This window comes from Grampus griseus (genome assembly GCF_964374135.1).
Source record: "Grampus griseus genome assembly, chromosome: 3".
NCBI classification, from domain to species: domain Eukaryota; kingdom Metazoa; phylum Chordata; class Mammalia; order Artiodactyla; family Delphinidae; genus Grampus; species Grampus griseus.
Window position 1 is genome coordinate 159,170,072 of NC_139019.1, and position 18,811 is coordinate 159,188,882.

The 18,811-nt window shown below is 47.3% G+C and overlaps 1 protein-coding gene across 1 annotated transcript; it reads right to left on the reverse strand.

The window, feature by feature from the left end:
* Positions 1–740: 740 nt before the first annotated feature.
* Positions 741–5,475, reverse strand: PGLYRP2 (peptidoglycan recognition protein 2). The gene is made up of 5 exons (XM_082651123.1): positions 5,293–5,475; positions 3,092–4,174; positions 2,562–2,772; positions 1,657–1,954; positions 741–866 (listed from the first exon to the last, which is right to left on the reverse strand). Exons 1-5 carry the CDS (start codon positions 5,354–5,356, stop codon positions 807–809), a joined length of 1,716 nt encoding a protein of 571 aa, XP_082507249.1. The 5' UTR covers positions 5,357–5,475; the 3' UTR covers positions 741–806.
* Positions 5,476–18,811: the final 13,336 nt, after the last annotated feature.

Sequence of the window (18,811 nt, forward strand, 5' to 3'; positions counted from 1 at the left end):
GGCTCAGAAGGGCTCTGCATTGCGCTTGATTTAACTTTTTGGACAGGGCCTGCATTTTTCATTTCGCACTGGGCCTTGAACATTCTATAACCTGTCCTGAGGAAGAGGGTCTTCAGCGAGGGTCAAAAATCCTTTTCCTGGTGCTGGACATGTTCTTGCGGGTGCACATACCTTAGCTATGCCCACCTCATTCTTACCACACTCAGTCCACTCACTGCACATACAGGTAGAGTCTCCCTGTGTTCCACCATATCTCTGAGCCTGTACCACTTCACTGCATACGGGCCCCACTCCCAACTCCCTGCATTTTTGCTGGAGGACTTTCTCTGACAGGTGGAGTCCACACTGCCCGTGCAACAAGCAGTCCCAAAGTGCCAACACATTAACACTGCCCTGGGAGCAGCCCTCAGCCAATGACTATGGAAGTTGGAGGATCAGTACTCCAGCTGCCTTGCCCTTTGAGTGGGATGACTCTGCGGTGTGTGACCTACACTTTCCCCCAAAGGTCCCTGGTGGGATTGAGCTCCACGTGCCTCCCATACCCACATGCCTGATAAAGCACCCTTTCCCAGCTGCCTTCCCTTCCCTGTGTCGCTTCCTTATTCCCCAGCTGACATGTCCTGGGATCACTGCTCAGACGACTACTTATCGACAAGGATTCTTGTCCCAGGGTCTGCTTCTGGGCAACCCTAAACTAAGACAGAATGTGCAAACGCAGATGTTGCATGGACACAGGCTTTCTTCCCATGGTCTCTTTATTGGAGGTCTGTGGCTAGCAGGATCGTTGGAGGTGGCCTCCTACTGGATCACCTAGAGGCCCTCCTGGATCTCCTAGAGGCCCTCCTGGCAGTTCTTGGTTTCACGTTCTAAAAAAGACAAGGGGGTGTGAGGTTTGGCGGTGGGGTGGGTGAGGGGTCATGGGGCTGGGTCTGCCTTCCTCATGGTGGCACCCTAGATGGTAAGAGGACAGGGGCCCAAAGTGAGGGGGCAGGTACAATGCCAACGGCAGGCCAGCCAAATGAAATGGAGTGGTAGCTTGAAGGTACAGCTAGATAGCACAGGGATGTTATAGAGGTGTTTTTGTGATCATGATCAGAGGTTGGGGTGCAGTCATCAGGCTGAGGTTGTGCTGACTGGGCCTGGATTGCTCCAGCGTAAGAGTTGTCGTCAAGGGTCAGGAAGGCTGGGGCTAGCAAGCATCCTCAGGAGAGGATTGTCTCTCTGAGACTCTGAGATTGTCTGAGCAGAGGATTGCAATACTAGGTTAGGGGCTGGACAGAAGCTGTGTAGGTAAAAGGGTTTTCTGTAGAGGGTCACAGTCTGGGTCAGTGTTGTGTGGATGGGTGGGGGCGGGGCTTTGGGTAAGGGGCAAGGATGAGGGCAAGTTTGGGTGGCTGGGATGAGGTTGTGCAGACAGAGTGGCAGAGTGGGTAGGCTATATTGCAAGCAGAATGACTGGAGTCTGAGTCTAGATTGCCTGAACAGACGAGCTGCAAGGGGGTTCAGGGTCCTGACTGAGGCTGTGTGGGCACAGGGTTACAGGAAGGAGTGAGGGGCCTGCTGAGGTTAGGCAAGCAGGCAGGGATCAGGGGCCGTGCTGAGCTTGTGTGGACAGATGGGCCTCAGGCCGAGGTAGTGCAGGCGTCGGGGACTCACCTTGTCGAAGTGCGGCCAGGTGCGCAGCTGGTTGAAGAGCCCGTCGCCCGGGCAGTCAGTGCGCACGAGCTGGCGGTGGCCGAGCAGCGCGTAGTCTGGCCGCAGGAAGCCAGCGCGCACAGCGCAGCGCGGGAGCTCGTCGCGCACCGCGCGCAGCGCGGCCTCTGCGGGCCGCTCCGCAGTGTAGTTGCCTATCAAGGCCACGCCGAAGCCGCGGGAGTTGTGGCCGAGTGTGTGCGCACCCACCCAGTGCCAGCCGCGGCCCTCGTACACGTAGCCGTCTGAGCCCACCACGAAACTGCGAGGAGAGAAGGAAGCATGCACCACTTGGCGTGAGGCCCCGTCTCTCATCTGGCCCTCTACCCCAGTTTCCGCACCTGTGCCAAGGGCCGCCGCCACCCCAAGTCCCGCCCGGTCGCGCTGACGCTACCCCGTCCAGCCGTGTCCCACTCCCCGACCTAATGCCACCCCAGAAACCGTCCCGTTTCTCTGGATCTACACCCAACATTGGCCTCATCTCTTTCTACCCAGCTCCCTCCCCATTGTCTCAAGTCCAACTCCTGCCCAATTCAGAGCCCTTTTCTGTCTTAGGTCATATCCCATCACTGCCCCGTCCCAGACTCAGCCGCTACCACAGGTCCTGCTCCTCTCCCAAGTCCGGACTCCTTTCCTAGTTCCCACCCCAAACTCAGGAATCCACTGTTAAGCTATTTCTGCTCCATGTTAAGGCCCGGATCCTAGTCTAGGCCGCTCCCCTCTCCACACTGGCTCCACCCACCCTAAACTCCTTGCCAGCTTGGCTCAGGTCCAAACCCCGCCCCCCTCAGTCAGGCTCTGCGCCCCCAGGCTCTACACTGCACCACCACTTGGTCCGCCCTGCCAGCGACTTGCAGGTTGCCGCCCACCTGTAGCCTATGTCGTCCCAGCCGCGAGTATACTGGTGGAAGCGCTGCATAGAGCGCATGTCGGCGGCGCAGCGCTCAAAGTCCGTGCAGGGTGACGCGGGCACGTATGTGTGGTGTACATACAAGAACCCGAGCGGCAGCTGCAGTGGCTTCGGGCGGCCCTGGTACGGGGCCGCGACCCAGCGGCAACGTGGGTGGATGGCTGGACACCCTGAGAGGAAGAGAGTCCAGCACGGGAGTAAGCAAGCGTTTCTCTGCCTGCCGCCTCCTCCCACACTAAGAGCGCATATAAGGATCATCCCTTCAGTCTCTTCCCAGATTTGGGGACAGTTCACTCTCACACCACACTGGCCCCCATTGGGATCTAACTTAACTAAATCTAACAGCATCCTAGTCCTGTTGGCCTCCCAGCCAAAGCCCTTATTTCCCCCTCTGGAATCCCCCAGTCCTAGATCCTCCTGACCTGTGGGGCACTGAGAATGTCTGTATATATGAGAAGGAGCATTACAGGGGGTGGGGGCCCTTCTCACCTAGGAAGGCCTCAGTGAACTCCTTGGTAGCATGGGTGGCCACCTGTGCCAGCTGTTCTTGGCTCATACCCTGAAGTTGAGGGTGTGCTGGCTCCAGCCTCTGCAGCAGGATGAGGGCCCCCCATACCTGCTGGGTCAGAATGGGAGTTGGAGTCAGAGCAGCTCCGTTCTGCCGTCGGAAGTTGCTGCGAAATCCTGGGTCTCCTGCTACCCCGGCTCCGTAGTACTGGCTCAGCAGGTGGCTGAGGGGTGGCCGGGGCTCAGGGGACCGGCTCAGGTAGTCTCCAAGGAGCGCCCCATCCAGGGCACCATTGAGGAAGGCCGTGGTGAGGGTTGATGCTTCAGGGTCCAGGAGCGTGAAGGTCCGGGGAAGAGAGAGCTGGTCCCAGCAACCCTCAGTTCCCAGTGAATGGCTCCAGGTCTGAGGGCCCTGGAGGAAGTTCAGGCCCAGGTCTCTGGCCAGGGTGACCACTAGGAGGCTGTCTACAGTGGTTAGGAACTTGGCTTTGGTATCTGCTGAGGAGGCTTGGATATCTGGAGAGGTGACTTGGACATCTAGATCTGTGGCTCTAACGTTTGGAGACACAGCTCCGACATCTGCCCACGTGACATCTGAAGAGGTATCCCTGAGTCCTGGGGAGGTGGCTCTTACATCAGGAACCGTGGCTCCAAAGTCAGGAAAGGTGACGCCAGCGTCCGGAGGGGTGCCCGTGCTGTCTAAGGGCAGGTTTATGACCCTGTTCCCCTGCAGCCCTGCCTCCAGCCCTGCCAGAAGAGGCTCCACAGCCACGGTTGAGCCATCGGGTGCCAGCACCACCCCGCATTCCTTCCCGTCCCACACACCATGTCTCGCCACCTCCATGGTCAGGCCTTGAAGCTCTGGGCTCAGTGAAGGAGGATCCAGCATGGTGGTCTTGAGACTCTGCTCCTCCAGCAAGAAGTGTTGGAGAGGGTTGTGGGCACAAGAGTCCTGGGCTGACAGCAGCCATGAAGAGGCAGTGTGGCCAGCCTCGGTGGCTGGTGCCTTCTGCTCGAGCTCAGCCAGTGCCTGGATGACAGAGTCCATGAGCAGGGGCAGGGTCGCTGAAGGAGGAGGGATGGTATTAGCCCAGCAGCCCAGCACCACCTGTTACTGAGCCTCCCCCTGCCGTTTCTACATCTTCTCAATGCCCCCTGCCTTCGTTGGACAATCTTATGATGTCTGACATTGTCCTTGTGTAGGTGAGGAAACTGAGGCACAGACAACAAGTTAAGGAGCTTAGACTATCAGCGAGCACTGGGGAGCCATGGCAGGTTCATGAGCAGGGGAGATACATGGCCAGGTTGGAATTCTGATTGCTCCTTTGAGTGCTGTGTGGAGAATAGATTTTGGGGGGACCAGAGTAGAGAAGGGGAGAGAGTTTGGAGGTAAGCAATGAAGGTGGCTGAAGCCAGGATGGTGACGCTGTGATGGACAAGAGTGGGCAGAGTCTCCAGATATTTTGAGGGAAAGATGGACCGTTTTTCATGATGGATTGGAGTTTGGGGAATTTTAGAGGGAAAGGTGTCTCAAAGGATGTCCAGGGGAGGGTGGGCCTGTGCCTTGTGGGAGAAATGTCTATGGCTGAACTTGGAACTTAGAAGTCTGGGACTCAGAGCTGGGGTGGGTTGTTGAATAATTAAACCTTTACTATGTGCCAGGCACCATTCTAGGTGACTTATATAACAACCCAGTTAATCTTCACAAGGACCCTATGAACGTGGAGAGGTTAAATTATCTACCTAAGATCACATAGCTAGGAAGTGGCAGAGGCAGGATTTGAACACAGGAAGTCTTAATCCTTACACTCTGCTGACTGCTGGAATTCAGGTTCTTCTCCAGACAGTTCACTCAGTGATTCCTCTCTAGCTTTGTTCTTCTTTCTGCCTAAAATGTCCTTTCCTGCTTCACCACCAAGTAAAATTCTTCTTCCTGTCCTAGATCTATGTCCCCTCCTGCAGGAAGCCTTCCTGATTTTTGCTCTTTTGGCCCCAGTTTCTTCCCCCAGCCCTTGCCCTGATCCTAGGGGGCTGGGAGCATCTGTGTTCCCAGACTGGAGGTTCCTTGAGACTGGGGCCTCCTGGATCTAGCCTCACCCTGTACAGGGCTGGACACAGAGGGGCAGCAGTATACTTCTGCTGAAATAAGAGTCCTGGCCTCAGGCCTCTTCCTTTTGACCTACCTGTGCCTGGCTCCGGCTGCAGCAGCAATCCGTACAGGATCCATAGGATAGCCTGGACCACCATTGTGGGCTTCCAGTTTCCAGGGGAAGTATCCAGTTTACCTCAGTGGAGACTTTGGCAGAGCTGGAAGGAGACAAGCATGGAGAACTGAGAGTGCCTTTGGCTACTGTCAAAGTCCAGCGGTGAATGACACGGCTGCCACTTGCAGAGCTGTGGGCGGGAGGCAGTGGTGGCGTGGGTACAGAGTGCCCTGGTTCAACGTCATCTGGGTCTCAGGGGCTTCCCCCATCCTATCCTGTTCCTCCCAGGGTGAGGTCAATGGTCAGTAAGCCAAGCGCATTGCAGGAGTGGCCTGGAAACTAGGTAGTTCAGATTCCAGCAAACTCTGCCCATTCCCCAGGAGAGGTAAACTGAGGCTAATGCAGCAATCCACCCTTCCTATGGTGATCGTTCTGTAGCTGCTTCTGGCCACCAGAGGGGACTCTCAGGTGCCGCCCGACTGGTAAGACTGGCTGTGATGAGGGTGAGGAGAGAAGGAGAGGCCTGAACTCGGCACTGCCTCTGCTTTCTTTGATGCCAGCACTTTAGCCTCAGGCAGAGGATGAGTGCAGGGGCCGAGGATTGTTTTTGTTGAAGTAGCGTAGGGAGACCCGAAGATGTCATCTCTCATCTCATTCCAGCTCCGGATCCCAAGCTACCAGAGGTAGCTGAGAGCAGGAATTGGGCTGGGGTGTTTGGGACCCTGGCTTTGTCCCCGGAGCGGACTTCTGGGCTCACCTGGGTTGGCAGTGAGGGGTCCTCCCTCTTCCTCTGGTGCCTGTGGCCAAGTCCTGCTGAAGAGAGCCCTCCTCCTCTTTATCCAGCATCGGGTGGGATGGGCTCATCATGGCTGGGGCTGCCGTGTAAATTACTTCACTGTTGGCCTCCCATCTCGAAACTAGCCTGGGGAATTTCCAGGAGACCCACCGGGCTGGGCACTCAGCACAGGGCGGGCCTTGGGCAGGCCTGGGAGTGCCCAGGTTAAGCCAGGCCTGGGATTCCCCAGGGGACCTACTTAGATATTGAGTGTCCTCTTTCTGGGCACTCAGCATGGCCTAGCACAAAGCTGGACACACAGTAGGGGCTCACAGAGTTAGATGCTAAGAGAGGAGGATGAATAGAGGCTGCTCCCCAGGAGATTCTGAGGAAATCTCCTCCTCCACGTCCCAGTTTCTGAGGATTTGGGGTCAGGGGCTCTGCCTGATAGAACCACGTGGAAGATGTGGGCTGTGTGTCCATCCGGTGCAGGATTAGCGTGAGGAGAGTGAGGGTGTAAACTTTAAGGTGGTGCCGAAAATCTCAGCATCAAGATAAATAATATTCGAGCACAATGCTTTAAAAGACGAAAAGAAATGCAGAAAAAATCCATGATGAACCAAATATCAACATTTTAATAAAGACAGGGTCAGGGGCAGTGCTGTGCTTAGACATCTTGGAGCCAGAAGTGAAAGGAAAAATCAGGAATTCTGATCCTGTCTTTGTGCCTCCCTTGCTTTAACTTCATCCAGGCCCTACATCCACCAGGGGGTAGCCCCCAGGATGTTGCGGGGTAACTGTCACATGAGATCCTCACCTAATGTCTGCTTGGTCTGGGAATGACCCTGATGTGGCATCATGGACCTTGGGTTTGTCCCTCTGATTCTCCCACTGATTGTGGCTGTGGAGAGACCCTTACAATTTTATTTAACTGCCAATTTATACTCATTCTACCCAGCAGGAGGGTGAGCTCAGAGATGTTAAGTAACTTGTGCAAGGTCACATAGCTAGAACCTGGGGAAGACTCCAAGCCCAGTGCATGTTTTCACTATCCTGTGGCTAGGTCAGGGTCAGAGTAATTATACCTCTTCATGCTGGGCAAGTGTTTGCAGACTGGCTACAGAGCAACTTCACACCCAGTAATTCTTGGGCCAGCCAGATGGGCAGCTTTGATACCCGTTTAAAGCCTGAAGTTTGTGGTAGGAGCTGGGTTGTATTGGAGTCAGGGACATGTCATGGCCAGCCAACATTTCCCTCAGGGTCTATCTGGGATTTGTGACCTTCTTGGGTAGGACCCTTCCTTCAGGAAGGCTCCTTGATTACCCCTGGCTCCCCACTTCTCCCATTCTGGCTCCCTAACCCGGGATTCCTACCTTTGACCCAGACCTGTCCATACAAGGTCTAGAGTTTCTCTGTCTGGTTCCATCTCCCCCAGACTAGGAGATGTTGAATTCTCTTGGGATGTCCAGAAATGCCCACCACAGGTCAGGGACCAGATGGGTAGCAGGGAGTGACTGTTGAGTACACCATAGACCTGATTGAGGATGTGGGGTCAATTTGAGGTTAGGCTCTGAAACACACACATGCAGACACCCACACACCAGCGCACCTGGTCTTGGCTGGGCCTGGGAGGCAGCACAAAGGCTGGGATTCCCATGATGAGTCATTTCCCGCCCCTGCTTCCCTCCCACTTCATGAGGCCCACTGCCAGGATATGCCAAGGCCCCTCCAGGCTGCAGACAGACCAGGGGTCTCATAAGAGTACCCAGGGCCTGGGGTCATCTCTAATGGAGGTAGCATTGGCACAGAGAGACAGAACCCTGGACTTTGGATCTGAAGTGAACCTGGGATTGAGGCCAGAGGCCAGAGGAAAAAGAACTTGGGGCGGGTCAGGGCTGGGCTTGGGGCCAAGATCAGAGTTAATAACATTCATTTTGGTAACAGTAATGATAATAATAATGAAGAACCTGATAATAATAATAAAAACTTATGTGCACGTCTCTGAGATAAGATTTTATATGCCTACATTTATTTAAATTTAATTTTTTAAATTGAAATATAGTTGATTTACAATGTCGTGCCAATCTCTGCTGTACAGCAAAGTGACTCAGTTATACACATAGAGACATTCTTTTTTTTTTTGACCACACCTTATGGCATGTGGGATCCTATTTCCCTGACCAGGGATTGAACCTGTGCACCCTGCAGTGGTAGTGCGGAGTCTTAACCACTGCAACGCCAGGGAAGTCTTGAGACGTTCTTTTTTAAAATATTCTTTTCCATTATGATTTATCACAGGATACTGAATATAGTTCCCGGTGCTATACAGTAGGACCTTGTTTATTCATCCTATATATAACAGTTTACATTTGCTAATCCCAAACTCCCAGTCCTTCCCTCCCCCACCCCCATCCCCCTTGGCAACCACAAGTCTGTTCCCTATGTCTGTGAGTCTGTTTCTGTTTTGTAGATAGGTTATTTGTGCCATATTTTAGATTCCACATATAAGTGATATCATATGGTATTTGTCTTTCTCTGACTTACTTCACTTAGTATGATAATCTCTAGTCATATCCATGTTGCTGCAAATGGATTATTTCATTCCTTTTTATGACTGAGTAGTATTCCATTGTATATATGTACCACTTCTTCTTTATCAGTTCATCTGTCGATGGACATTTAGGTTGTTTCCATGTTTTGTGTATGCCTACATTTTAAAATTCAGCTCTGGGTTTTGTGAAGAGATGTAATATTCCATTGTATATATGTGCCACATTGAAGAGATGTTTTAAAGCAAGACTGGGCAAACCACAGCCTATGGATTGACTATCTGTTTTGTAAACAACATTTTTTGTTTTTTTTTCAAGGTGAAATTCACCTAACATAAAGTGATGTTTTTATTATTTTTTAATTTTTTCACACCTTTATTGGAGTATAATTGCTTTACAATGTTGTGTTAGTTTCTGCTGTACAACGAAATGAATCAGCTATATGTATACATATATCCCCATATCCCCTCCCTCTTGAGCCTCCCTCCCACCCTCCCTATCCCACCCCTCTAGGTGGTCACAAAGCACCGAGCTCATCTCCCTATGCTATGCAGCAGCTTCCCACTAGCTAACTATTTTACATTTGGTAGTGTATATATGTCAATGCTACCCTCTCACTTCCTCCCAGCTTCCCCTTCCCACACTGTGTCCTCAAGTCCATTCTCTACATCTGCGTCTTTATTCCTGCCCTGTCACTAGGTTCACCAGTACCGCTTTTTTAAATTCCATATATATGCGTTAGCATACGGTATTTGTTTTTCTCTTTCTGACTTATTTCACTCTGTATGACAGATTCTAGGTCCATCCACCTCACTACAAATAACTCAGTTTCATTCTTTTTTTTTTTTGCAGTACGTGGGCCTCTCACTGCTGTGGCCTCTCCTGTTGCGGAGCACAGGCTCCAGACGTGCAGGCTCAGCGGCCATGGCTCATGGGCCCAGCTGCTCTGTGACATGTGGGATCTTCCCGGACCGGGACACGAACCCGCGTCCCCTGCATTGGCAGGCAGACTCTCAACCACTACGCCACCAGGGAAGCCCAGTTTCATTCTTTTTTATGGCTGAGTAATATTCCATTGTATATATGTGCCACATAGAAGAGATGTTTTAAAGCAAGACTGGGCAAACCACAGCCTATGCATTGACTATCTGTTTTGTAAACAATTTTTTTTGTTTTTTGTTTTTTTTTCAAGGTGAAATCCACCTAACATAAAGTGAACCATTTAAAAGTGTACAATTCTGTGGCATTTAGTACATTTACAATTTTGTACAACCATCACCTATATCTAATCTAGTTCCAAAATTTTCATCACCCCAAAATAAAACCCTGTAGCCATTAAGCAGTTACTTTCTGTCATCTACCAGCCCCTGGCAATTGCCAGTCTGCTTTCTGTCTCTGTGGATTTACCTATTCTGGTCATTTCATATAAATGGAATCAAACAATATGTGACTTTCTGTGTCTGGCTTTCTTTTCATTGAGCATAAAGTTTTCAAGTTTCATTCATATTGTAGCGTGAATCAATGCATTTTATTATGAATCATTCCTTTATATGGCTGAATAATATTCCATTCAATGGATGTAGCACAATTTGTTTACGTAAAATGAAAGTTTATCGGAACACATCCTCTCCCATTTGTTTACATATTGTCTATGATTATTTTCATGCTCTAATGGCAGAGTTGAGTCATTGTGATGGAGACCATTTGTCCTGAAAAGTTGAAAATACTTACTCTGTGCATCCCCCACCTCCAGCTTTATTGAGATATAATTGACATAAAACATTGTATAAGTTTAAGGTGTGCAACGTGATGATTTGTTATATGAATGTATTGCAAAATGATTACCACAATAAGGGTAGTTAACACATCCATCGCCTTACTTCACATATTTATTTTTTATGTGTCTGTGGTGAGAACTTTAAGGTGTAATCCCTTAGCAACTTTGAAGTATACAAAATTGTTGACTATAGTCACCATGCTGTATGATAGGTTCTCAGAACTTATTTATCTTATAACTAGAAGTCTGTACCCTTTGACCAACATCTCCCCATTTCCCCCATCCCCAGCCCTTGGCAACCACCATTCTACTCTGTTTCTATATGTTTATTTTTTTTTTCTTTTTTAAATTCCACATGTAAGCGAGACCATACAGTATTTGTCTTTCTCTGCCTGACTTATTTTACATAGCATAATGCCATCAACTTCCATTCAGGTTGTTGCGAATGGCAGGACTTGCTTATTTTTTAATGGCTGAATTGTATATTTATTTATATTTATATCTATCTATCTATCTATCTATCCATATCACCTTTTCTTTATCCATTGAGAGGCACTTAGGTTGTTTCCCTGTCTTGGCTATTGTAAATAATGCATCAGTGAACATGGGGTGCAGATACCTTTCTGGGTAGTGGTTTCATTTCATTTGGATTCATGTGGCCTTCAAATAAAGTTTGCTGACCCCTGCTGAGCCATCCCACCCAGATTCCTATTCTCACACTGTTTCTTACTAGCTAGAGAAAGAGCCTTAGTCTTGAGCCCTCATTTTGTCCATCTCTGAAATGGGATAATAGTACCAAACTCATAGGGTTTTTGTGAGAGTTAAACAAGGAGATACATGCAAAATGTTTAGGACCATGCCAGCATGTGGAAAGCATTCAATAAGTAGAGTCATTTCTGCTCATCCACCTGACTGCCCCAGCCTCCCTAGCAGAGGGTCAGCCCACAGGATAATCTGTTACGGCCAGACTCCATGTCCTGGATGAGTCCAAACTCACAGTCATTTATTATTTCTGCACCTGGGGTACTAGTCCAAGTCAAGTCTTCCCTACTGGCCCCAGTCCCCCACAATACACACATATCATCTCAGAATAACATAACAACAGTACCTTAAACAATGTGATTGTTGAAAATCCATTTAAGACGTTTTTTTCTGGGTTTTTTTTTTTGTCTTTTGGGTATATCCCATTGGGAATGCGCCATCAAATTATTGTCCCGTAATTGTCTCTTGAAATAGTTTCATTTTGTAGTTTTGCCCCTAACCTGAAGCTTTTGATTTTTAGGAAATTTCTTTTGGAGGACAGAAAGTTTTTATTTTTTTTAAAACCGTAACAACAATAAAAACAATACCTCATGATAAGATTGTGCATTATAATTATGTGACTAGAAAAAATGTGGGATTAGAAAACATCTCAACTAACAGGATTTATATTATTATAATAACTGTTATTATTATTGAAAAATTCACCTCACTATTCCACCACCCCCATTTAAAAATATCTCTGAATATTGTACTATAACAAATGCAACTTAGACTAACTGGGTCATTCAAATAAGGTAATGCCACTTTACCTTTTTTTATTGTGGTTAATATACATAACATAGATTTTACAGTTTTAACCATTTTTAAGTGTACAGTTCAGTGGCATTAAGTACATTCACATTGTTGTACAACCATCACCACCACATCTATCTCCAGAAATTTTTCATCTTCCCCAACTGAAATTCTGTCCTCATTAAACACTAACTCCCCATTCCAGTTTCCCCCAGCCCTTGGCACTCACCATTCTATTTTCTTTCCCTATGAATTTGACTGCTCTAGGAACCTCATATAAGTGGAATCATATAATATTTGTCTTTTGTGACGGGCTTATTTCACTTAGCAAAGTGTCTTTAAGGTTCATCACTGTTGTAGCATGTGCCACCGTTTCCTTCCATTTTAAGGCTGAATAATATTCCATTGTATGGATACACTACACTTGGTTTATCCATTCATCTGTTGATGGACATTTGGGTTGTTTCCACTTATGACTATTGTGAATAGTTCTGCTATGAACATGGGTGTACAAATATCTATTTAAGTTCCTGCTTTCACTTCTTTTGAGTATACACCTAGAAGTGGAATTGCTGGGTCATGTGGTAATTGTATGTTTACTTTTTTGAGGAACTCCCATACTGTTTTCCATAGTGGCTGCACCATTTTACATTCTACCAACAGTGCACAGGGTTCCAAGTTCTCCACATCCTCACCAACATTTGTTATTTTCTTTTTTTTTTTTTGCGTAAGCGGGCCTCTCACTGCTGTGACCTCTCCCGTTGCGGAGCACAGGCTCCGGACGCGCAGGCTCAGTGGCCATGGCTCACGGACCCAGCCGCTCCGCAGCATGTGGGTCTTCCTAGACCAGGGTACGAAACCGTGTCTCCTGCATTGGCAGGTAGACTCTCAACCACTGCGCCACCAGGGAAGCCCTGTTATTTTCATTTTTTATATTAGCTATCTTAATGGGTGTGAAGTGAGGAAATTATTTATTAAATCTAATATTATTTTAGAATTATGTAAATACTTAAATGGTTCCAAAGTCAAATCTACAGAATAAGATATATAGAGAGACATCTAGCTTCTATTCCAGTACCCTCCATCATGTTCTTTCCCTTCCTCTCAGATAGCAATTTACAATTTTTTTCATGGTTTACTCTCTCTCTCCCTCTCTCTCTCCATGTATATATACATATATACATATATATATATATACACACATATATGTGTATATATATATATATGTATATATATAGATAGATAGATAGATTCCATTTTGCTGTTTTTCCATTTAACACTGTTTCCTGGAGATCTTTCCACACTGATATACGGAGCTCTTCCTCATTCCTTTTTACAGCTACATAGTACTCCATCATGTGGCTGTGCCACAATTTGTTTATTCGACCATGCCCTACTGTTGGACATATGGACATTTCCAGTCTTTTGACAGTTTAAATGGTGCTGCTATGAATAACCTTGTTCATTCATCTTTTCTTATTTTTGCAAGAAAACCATTGGGATATATTCCTCTAAGTGGATAAATACCTATATAATTTTGCCAGATATTTACTAATTTCCCCTCTCCAGGGCTCATATCACTTTGCATTTTCCTTAGTAAAGTCTGTGAGTGTGTAAAGTACAAACTTTTTCATTCAACCCAGTGGACTCCTATACATACTTCAAAACCCATCCCCAGTATCCAGGAAGACTTCCCTTCTCCTCAGGCTTTCTCTTCTTGCCTTTCCCAGCTCCAGAGTCCTTTCTCTGGTTCAGCCCTGACACCAAGAGTCTGTGAGTATCTATGTCAAACTCCATACTCTCCAGACTAGGAGCTCCCTGAGTGCTGGCTCCGGGGATGAGTCTTCTTGGGGCATTCAGCCCAGGACTGGGAACAGAGAGGTGACAATAACAAAGGTTTTCTGCCTGGACAAAGGACAGCCCCTTAGCTCTGGGTCTCCCTGGCTTGGTTCTCCTGGGCCAGAGGAAAAGAACCAGGTCAAGCTAGCCAATATCCTGTGTTCTTCTGTTTGCCTTCTTGCTGAGTCACCTGTGCTTCCAGGGTCATGATCTCACTGTGGGTATCTATCACCTGCATGGCTCCCAGGCAGAGGAGTGGAAACTGCTTGAGGTCAGAGAGACCCCAGGTCCAATTCAGACTTGCCCACTCCCTGGGTGGAGCACCTCCTCTCTCTGTGCCTTGAGTTTTCTATCTCTAAAATGAGAATAATAATGTATCTATCTTATGCTTGTAGCAAATGTATGGGTGATATGAAATCACATCAACCTGCTTCCCACCATTTATATCTAATTTATTTATTATTGAGGTGAAATTCATGTACCATAATATTAATCATTTCAAAGTGAACAATTCAGTGGCATTTAGTACATTCACAATCTTGTATAACTATCATCTCTATCTAGTTCCAAAACGTTTTCATCACCCCAGACGGAAACCTCATACTGATTAAGTAATCACTCCCCGTTTCCTCTTCCTCGCTCCTCCCCAGCCTCTGGCAACCACCAATCTGCTTCCTGTCTCTAAGAATTACCTACTCTGGACATTTTATATACATACATTATGTGAATCATACATTATGTGAACTTTTGTGTCTGGCTTCTTTCACTCAGCGTAATGCTTTTTGAGTTTCATCCACGTTGTAGCGTGTGTCAGGGTTTCATTCCTTTTTATGGCTGAATAATATTCTAATCTATAGATATTTGATATTTTGTTTATCCAGTCATCATTTGATGGGCATTTTGGTTGTTTCCACTTTTGGCTACTGTGAATAGTGCTGTTAGGAACACGCCTGCACATGCACTTGTTTGAGTACAGTTTTCAATTCTTTTGGGTCTATATCTAGGAGTGGAATTGCTGGGTCATGGGGTAACTCTACGTTTAACTTTCTGAGAAATCACCAAACCCCACCATTTATTTTTACACATTTGATATCTCTAATGCCTCCCAAAGCCAGTGAAGAGAGAATTCTAAGTCCCCATTTTGCAGCCAAGGAAACTGAGGCTGGGAGAGGTGGTGTCACACCATCCTGAGGTTAATAACCATAGAATAGTTCCCATCTGCTTAGTGGCCACTGGGAGCCAGACACTTCCTAAGGAGGGTCTTTGGTTTGGACCCCCATAGCCTCACCATCCCTGGAATCTGACAGATCTAGTTTAACTCCCAACTTGGGTAAGTTATACTCTGAACCTCCATCTCTCTTTATAATCTGAGTCCCAACCTTAATGTGAAAAATGAGTGTGGTAATGTAGGCAGACAATGGAGCATGTATGAAGCCTTTGATTTACAGATGAGTCACACAAAAAAGTGGTCGACTCAGGCTCAAAGCGGTGAAGTAACTTGCCAAAAGTCACATAGCAATTGGTGGCTAGATCCAGCCTGCAAGCATTTTTGAGGTTTCCTGAAGTTCAACCCCTTTGGAAGCTAGTGAGGTGAGGTCCATAAGGCAGGTCCTCTTGTGGGGAAGCGTTTGCTGCTGTGTTGCTTTGTTCTTTGGGGAGCTGACCTTTGACAACACAGAATCTTGCTGAATCAGCCTAGGATGGCCTGCGGTCAAGAACAACAACAGATTCCCTGGCAGAGGTCAACTTTGCTGCAAACTGTTCACTCCCTTCCTGCTCTACAGTTTATATCAGCACAGCTGAAAGCAGGGTGACTTCTGGGCCCCCAAACAGGCATGGACCAGGCACCTCCTGGCCTCTAGGCATTGGCTCCTGCAGGTCCCTCTGCCTTGAGGCACCCACCCCGCTTCCCTCTCATTTCTGCCTTGCATACACTAGAATCTTCACAATTGACTTCTTCCCCCACCTCTGATCTCCTCTCCTAGTGCGTTTCCTGCTCCAGCCCACTGGCCTCTTGCTCCGTGAGGATGCCACCCTCACTCAGTCCCAGGGCATTTGCACTTGCTGTTCACTTTGCTTGGAACAGTCTACTTCATATCTTCCTATCATTCAGGGATCATTCAAACATAACTTCCTCCTAGAGGCTTAGCTCTGACCACCTTATCTAAACTAGGTTCCCAGTCCTTCCCTGCGAGAACATCCTATTTACTAAGATCCTTACCAGACATTATCTTATTCATTTGTTTAATTACTGCTGCCTTCCCCACTTGGATGGAAACTCCAGGAGGGCAGGGACCTGTGCTGCTCAGTGCTGCATCCTCAGGGCTGAGACCAGTGCCTGGCACACAGCATTCAGGTGTTCAATAAACATCTGTCAACTGAGTGACCACTTGGCTCTTCATTATAAATATGAATTTTCTTTCCTCCTAAATTGGATGATGAGTGTGAAAGCTTTTTTCACACTGGGCGTCCGAGTCCCAGAACTCTCAGATGGGTCACAGGAATTAATATCCTGACTCTGTTTTCACCACCAGGCAGTGTTACCTTGGGCAAGTCACTGGCCCTCTGTGAGGCTCCAATTTGTAAAACAAAGTCCTTAATCCCCCTTTTTTTTTTCAAAATCTGGTGAAAGCTGTCGCTCTCAGTCTCCACTGAAAAAATGAATTCATGATTTGGTACTTGATATTAAGGGATTTAATGATTTCCCCCAAAGTCCAATTCTGGGTTTCCTCTCCAGATAATCAGTATTAAAATTGATTTGTTCATGGACTCAGTTGGTCAGCAGTTATTCAAATGGCAGCAATAGTCTGTGCCCAGTCTCATGCTGGGAGATTCTGGGGTCCCAAAAGACCTAGTCCCAGGCTAGCTGGGAGGGTCCACAGTGGGAGCTTGAGTACAGCATGGGAGAGGAGCACAGAAAGGCTCCTGGAGGAGGGGTTGCTGCAGCTGGGTTTTGAAGGATGAATAGGAGTTTGTCTGGCAGGAAAGGGTATTCTAGTAGAGGCAACAGCTTTTGGGGATTTGAGGGAGAGAGGAGAAATACTAACACACATGTATACAACATATAAGGGAGAATCCACTTTTCAGGTTGGAGTCTCGGGACCACCCCAACAGGGAAGGAGACGACTGCCCTCGTTTTACAGTAGAGAAGAATGAGACACAGAGATGCTAAGAAGAGCACTCCAGTCCACAGAGCTGGCAACTGGCAGAGCCAGGCCTACTGCGGGCTTCACCTAAAGGGGCATTCTTATTGATTGAGGGACAAGAAGGTTGTTTCTGACAGGCTGAGGTGGGGAGGGGGAGGGCTGAGCCAGATTAGCTGAGGGACAGGAAGGTGGAAGTAATTGGTTAGGTGGAGAGACAGGAAGAGTCTAATTGGCTGAGAAATAGGATATGGGAGTCTGACTGGTTGAGGATTAGGTGAGTAGTTTAATTAGCCAAGGGGCAGGAAGGTGGAGTCTGGTTGTCTGAGAAGCAGGAGAGTGTCTGATTGGCTGAAGAGAGGGAGGGCAGAGTCTGACTGGCTGAGGGCTAGGAGTGAGGGGGGAAGGGGGCGGAGTCTAATTGGATGAGAAACAGGAGATTGGAGTTTGTTCAGCTGAGGGATAGGAGAGCATTTAATTGTCTAAGGTGTGGGAGGAGAGAGTCTGATTGGCTTAAGGGAGGTAGAATGAAGTATCCGCGGATGTCAGTGGTATCGTTTACCCTCTATTTCACATATACTGTGTCCCTGGGCCCTGATGCAGGGAGGTGGAAATTAATCCTCCCGAAACTATGGGGAAATGGAGACAGGTGTTTGCAGAGGAAGGGTGGGGGCTGGGTCACACTAGACAAAGGCCAGAAAGGACACCTTGTTCTTTACTGCTCATTTCGCCTTCTCCATAGTAACTAGGTCACTAAGATTCTGCCCAGGTGGGAGATGAGTCACCCCTGAGAGGGAACAGAATTCTAGGCAGAAGGAACAGCAGTGCAAAGGCTTTGAGTTGGGAGAGATGGCCTTGGTTGGTTTGGAAAAAATGGTCTCAAGTGGCTGGCTACTGTGAATAATGCTGGTATAAGCATCTGTGTTCATGTATGTGTTTGAGTCCCTGTTTTCAGGTTTTTTGGGTATATACTTAGGAGTGGAAATTAGAGAGTTCATATGGTAATTCTATTCCTCAAAAAAGGAACCACCATTGGGATTGACATATATACACTAATATGTAAAAAATGGATAACTAATGAGAACCTGCTGTACAAAAAAAAAAAAAAAGGAATCACCACACTGTTTTTCCATGGTGGCTGTACCATTTTACATCCCCATCAAGAGTATACGAGGGGATTTCTCTTCTTTTCATCTCTGCCCCTTAAAGTCTGCTGTGAGTACCAGACGGCTTCACAGGCGAATTCTATCAAAATTTAGAGAAGAGCTAACACCTATCCTTCTCAAACTCTTCCAAAATATAGCAGAGGGAGGAACCCTCCCAAACTCATTCTACGAGGCCACCATCACCCTGATACCAAAACCAGACAAAGATGTCACAAAAAAAGAAAACTACAGGCCAATATCACTGATGAACATAGATGCAAAAATCCTCCACAAAATACTAGCAAACAGAATCCAACAGCACATTAAAAGGATCCTACACCATGATCAAGTGGGATTTATTCCATGAATGCAAGGATTCTTCAATATATGCAAATCAATCAATGTGATACACCATATTAACAAATTGAAGGAGAAAAACCATATGATCATCTCAATAGATGCAGAGAAAGCTTTTGACAAAATTCAACACTCATTTGTGATAAAAACCCTCCAGAAAGTAGGCATAGAGGGAACTTTCCTCAAAATAATAAAGGCCATATATGACTAACCCACAGCCAACATCGTCCTCAATGGTGAAAAACTGAAACCATTTTCACTAAGATCAGGAACAAGACAAGGTTGTCCACTCTCACCACTCTTATTCAACATAGTTTTGGAAGTTTTAACCACAGCAATCAGAGAAGAAAAAGAAATAA

What these genes read in the sequence shown, in the direction of transcription:
- PGLYRP2 (XM_082651123.1), bottom strand. Translation starts at nt 5,356, where the DNA reads ATGGTGGTCCAGGCTATCCTATGGATCCTGTACGGATTGCTGCTGCAG. An exon ending in GCAGCCGGAGCCAGGCACAG is followed by an intron (nt 4,175 to 5,292) that starts GTAGGTCAAAAG and finishes CTCCTCCTTCAG; the next exon opens with CGACCCTGCCCCTGCTCATG. An exon ending in TGGGACGACATAGGCTACAG is followed by an intron (nt 1,955 to 2,561) that starts GTGGGCGGCAAC and finishes CTCTCCTCGCAG; the next exon opens with TTTCGTGGTGGGCTCAGACG.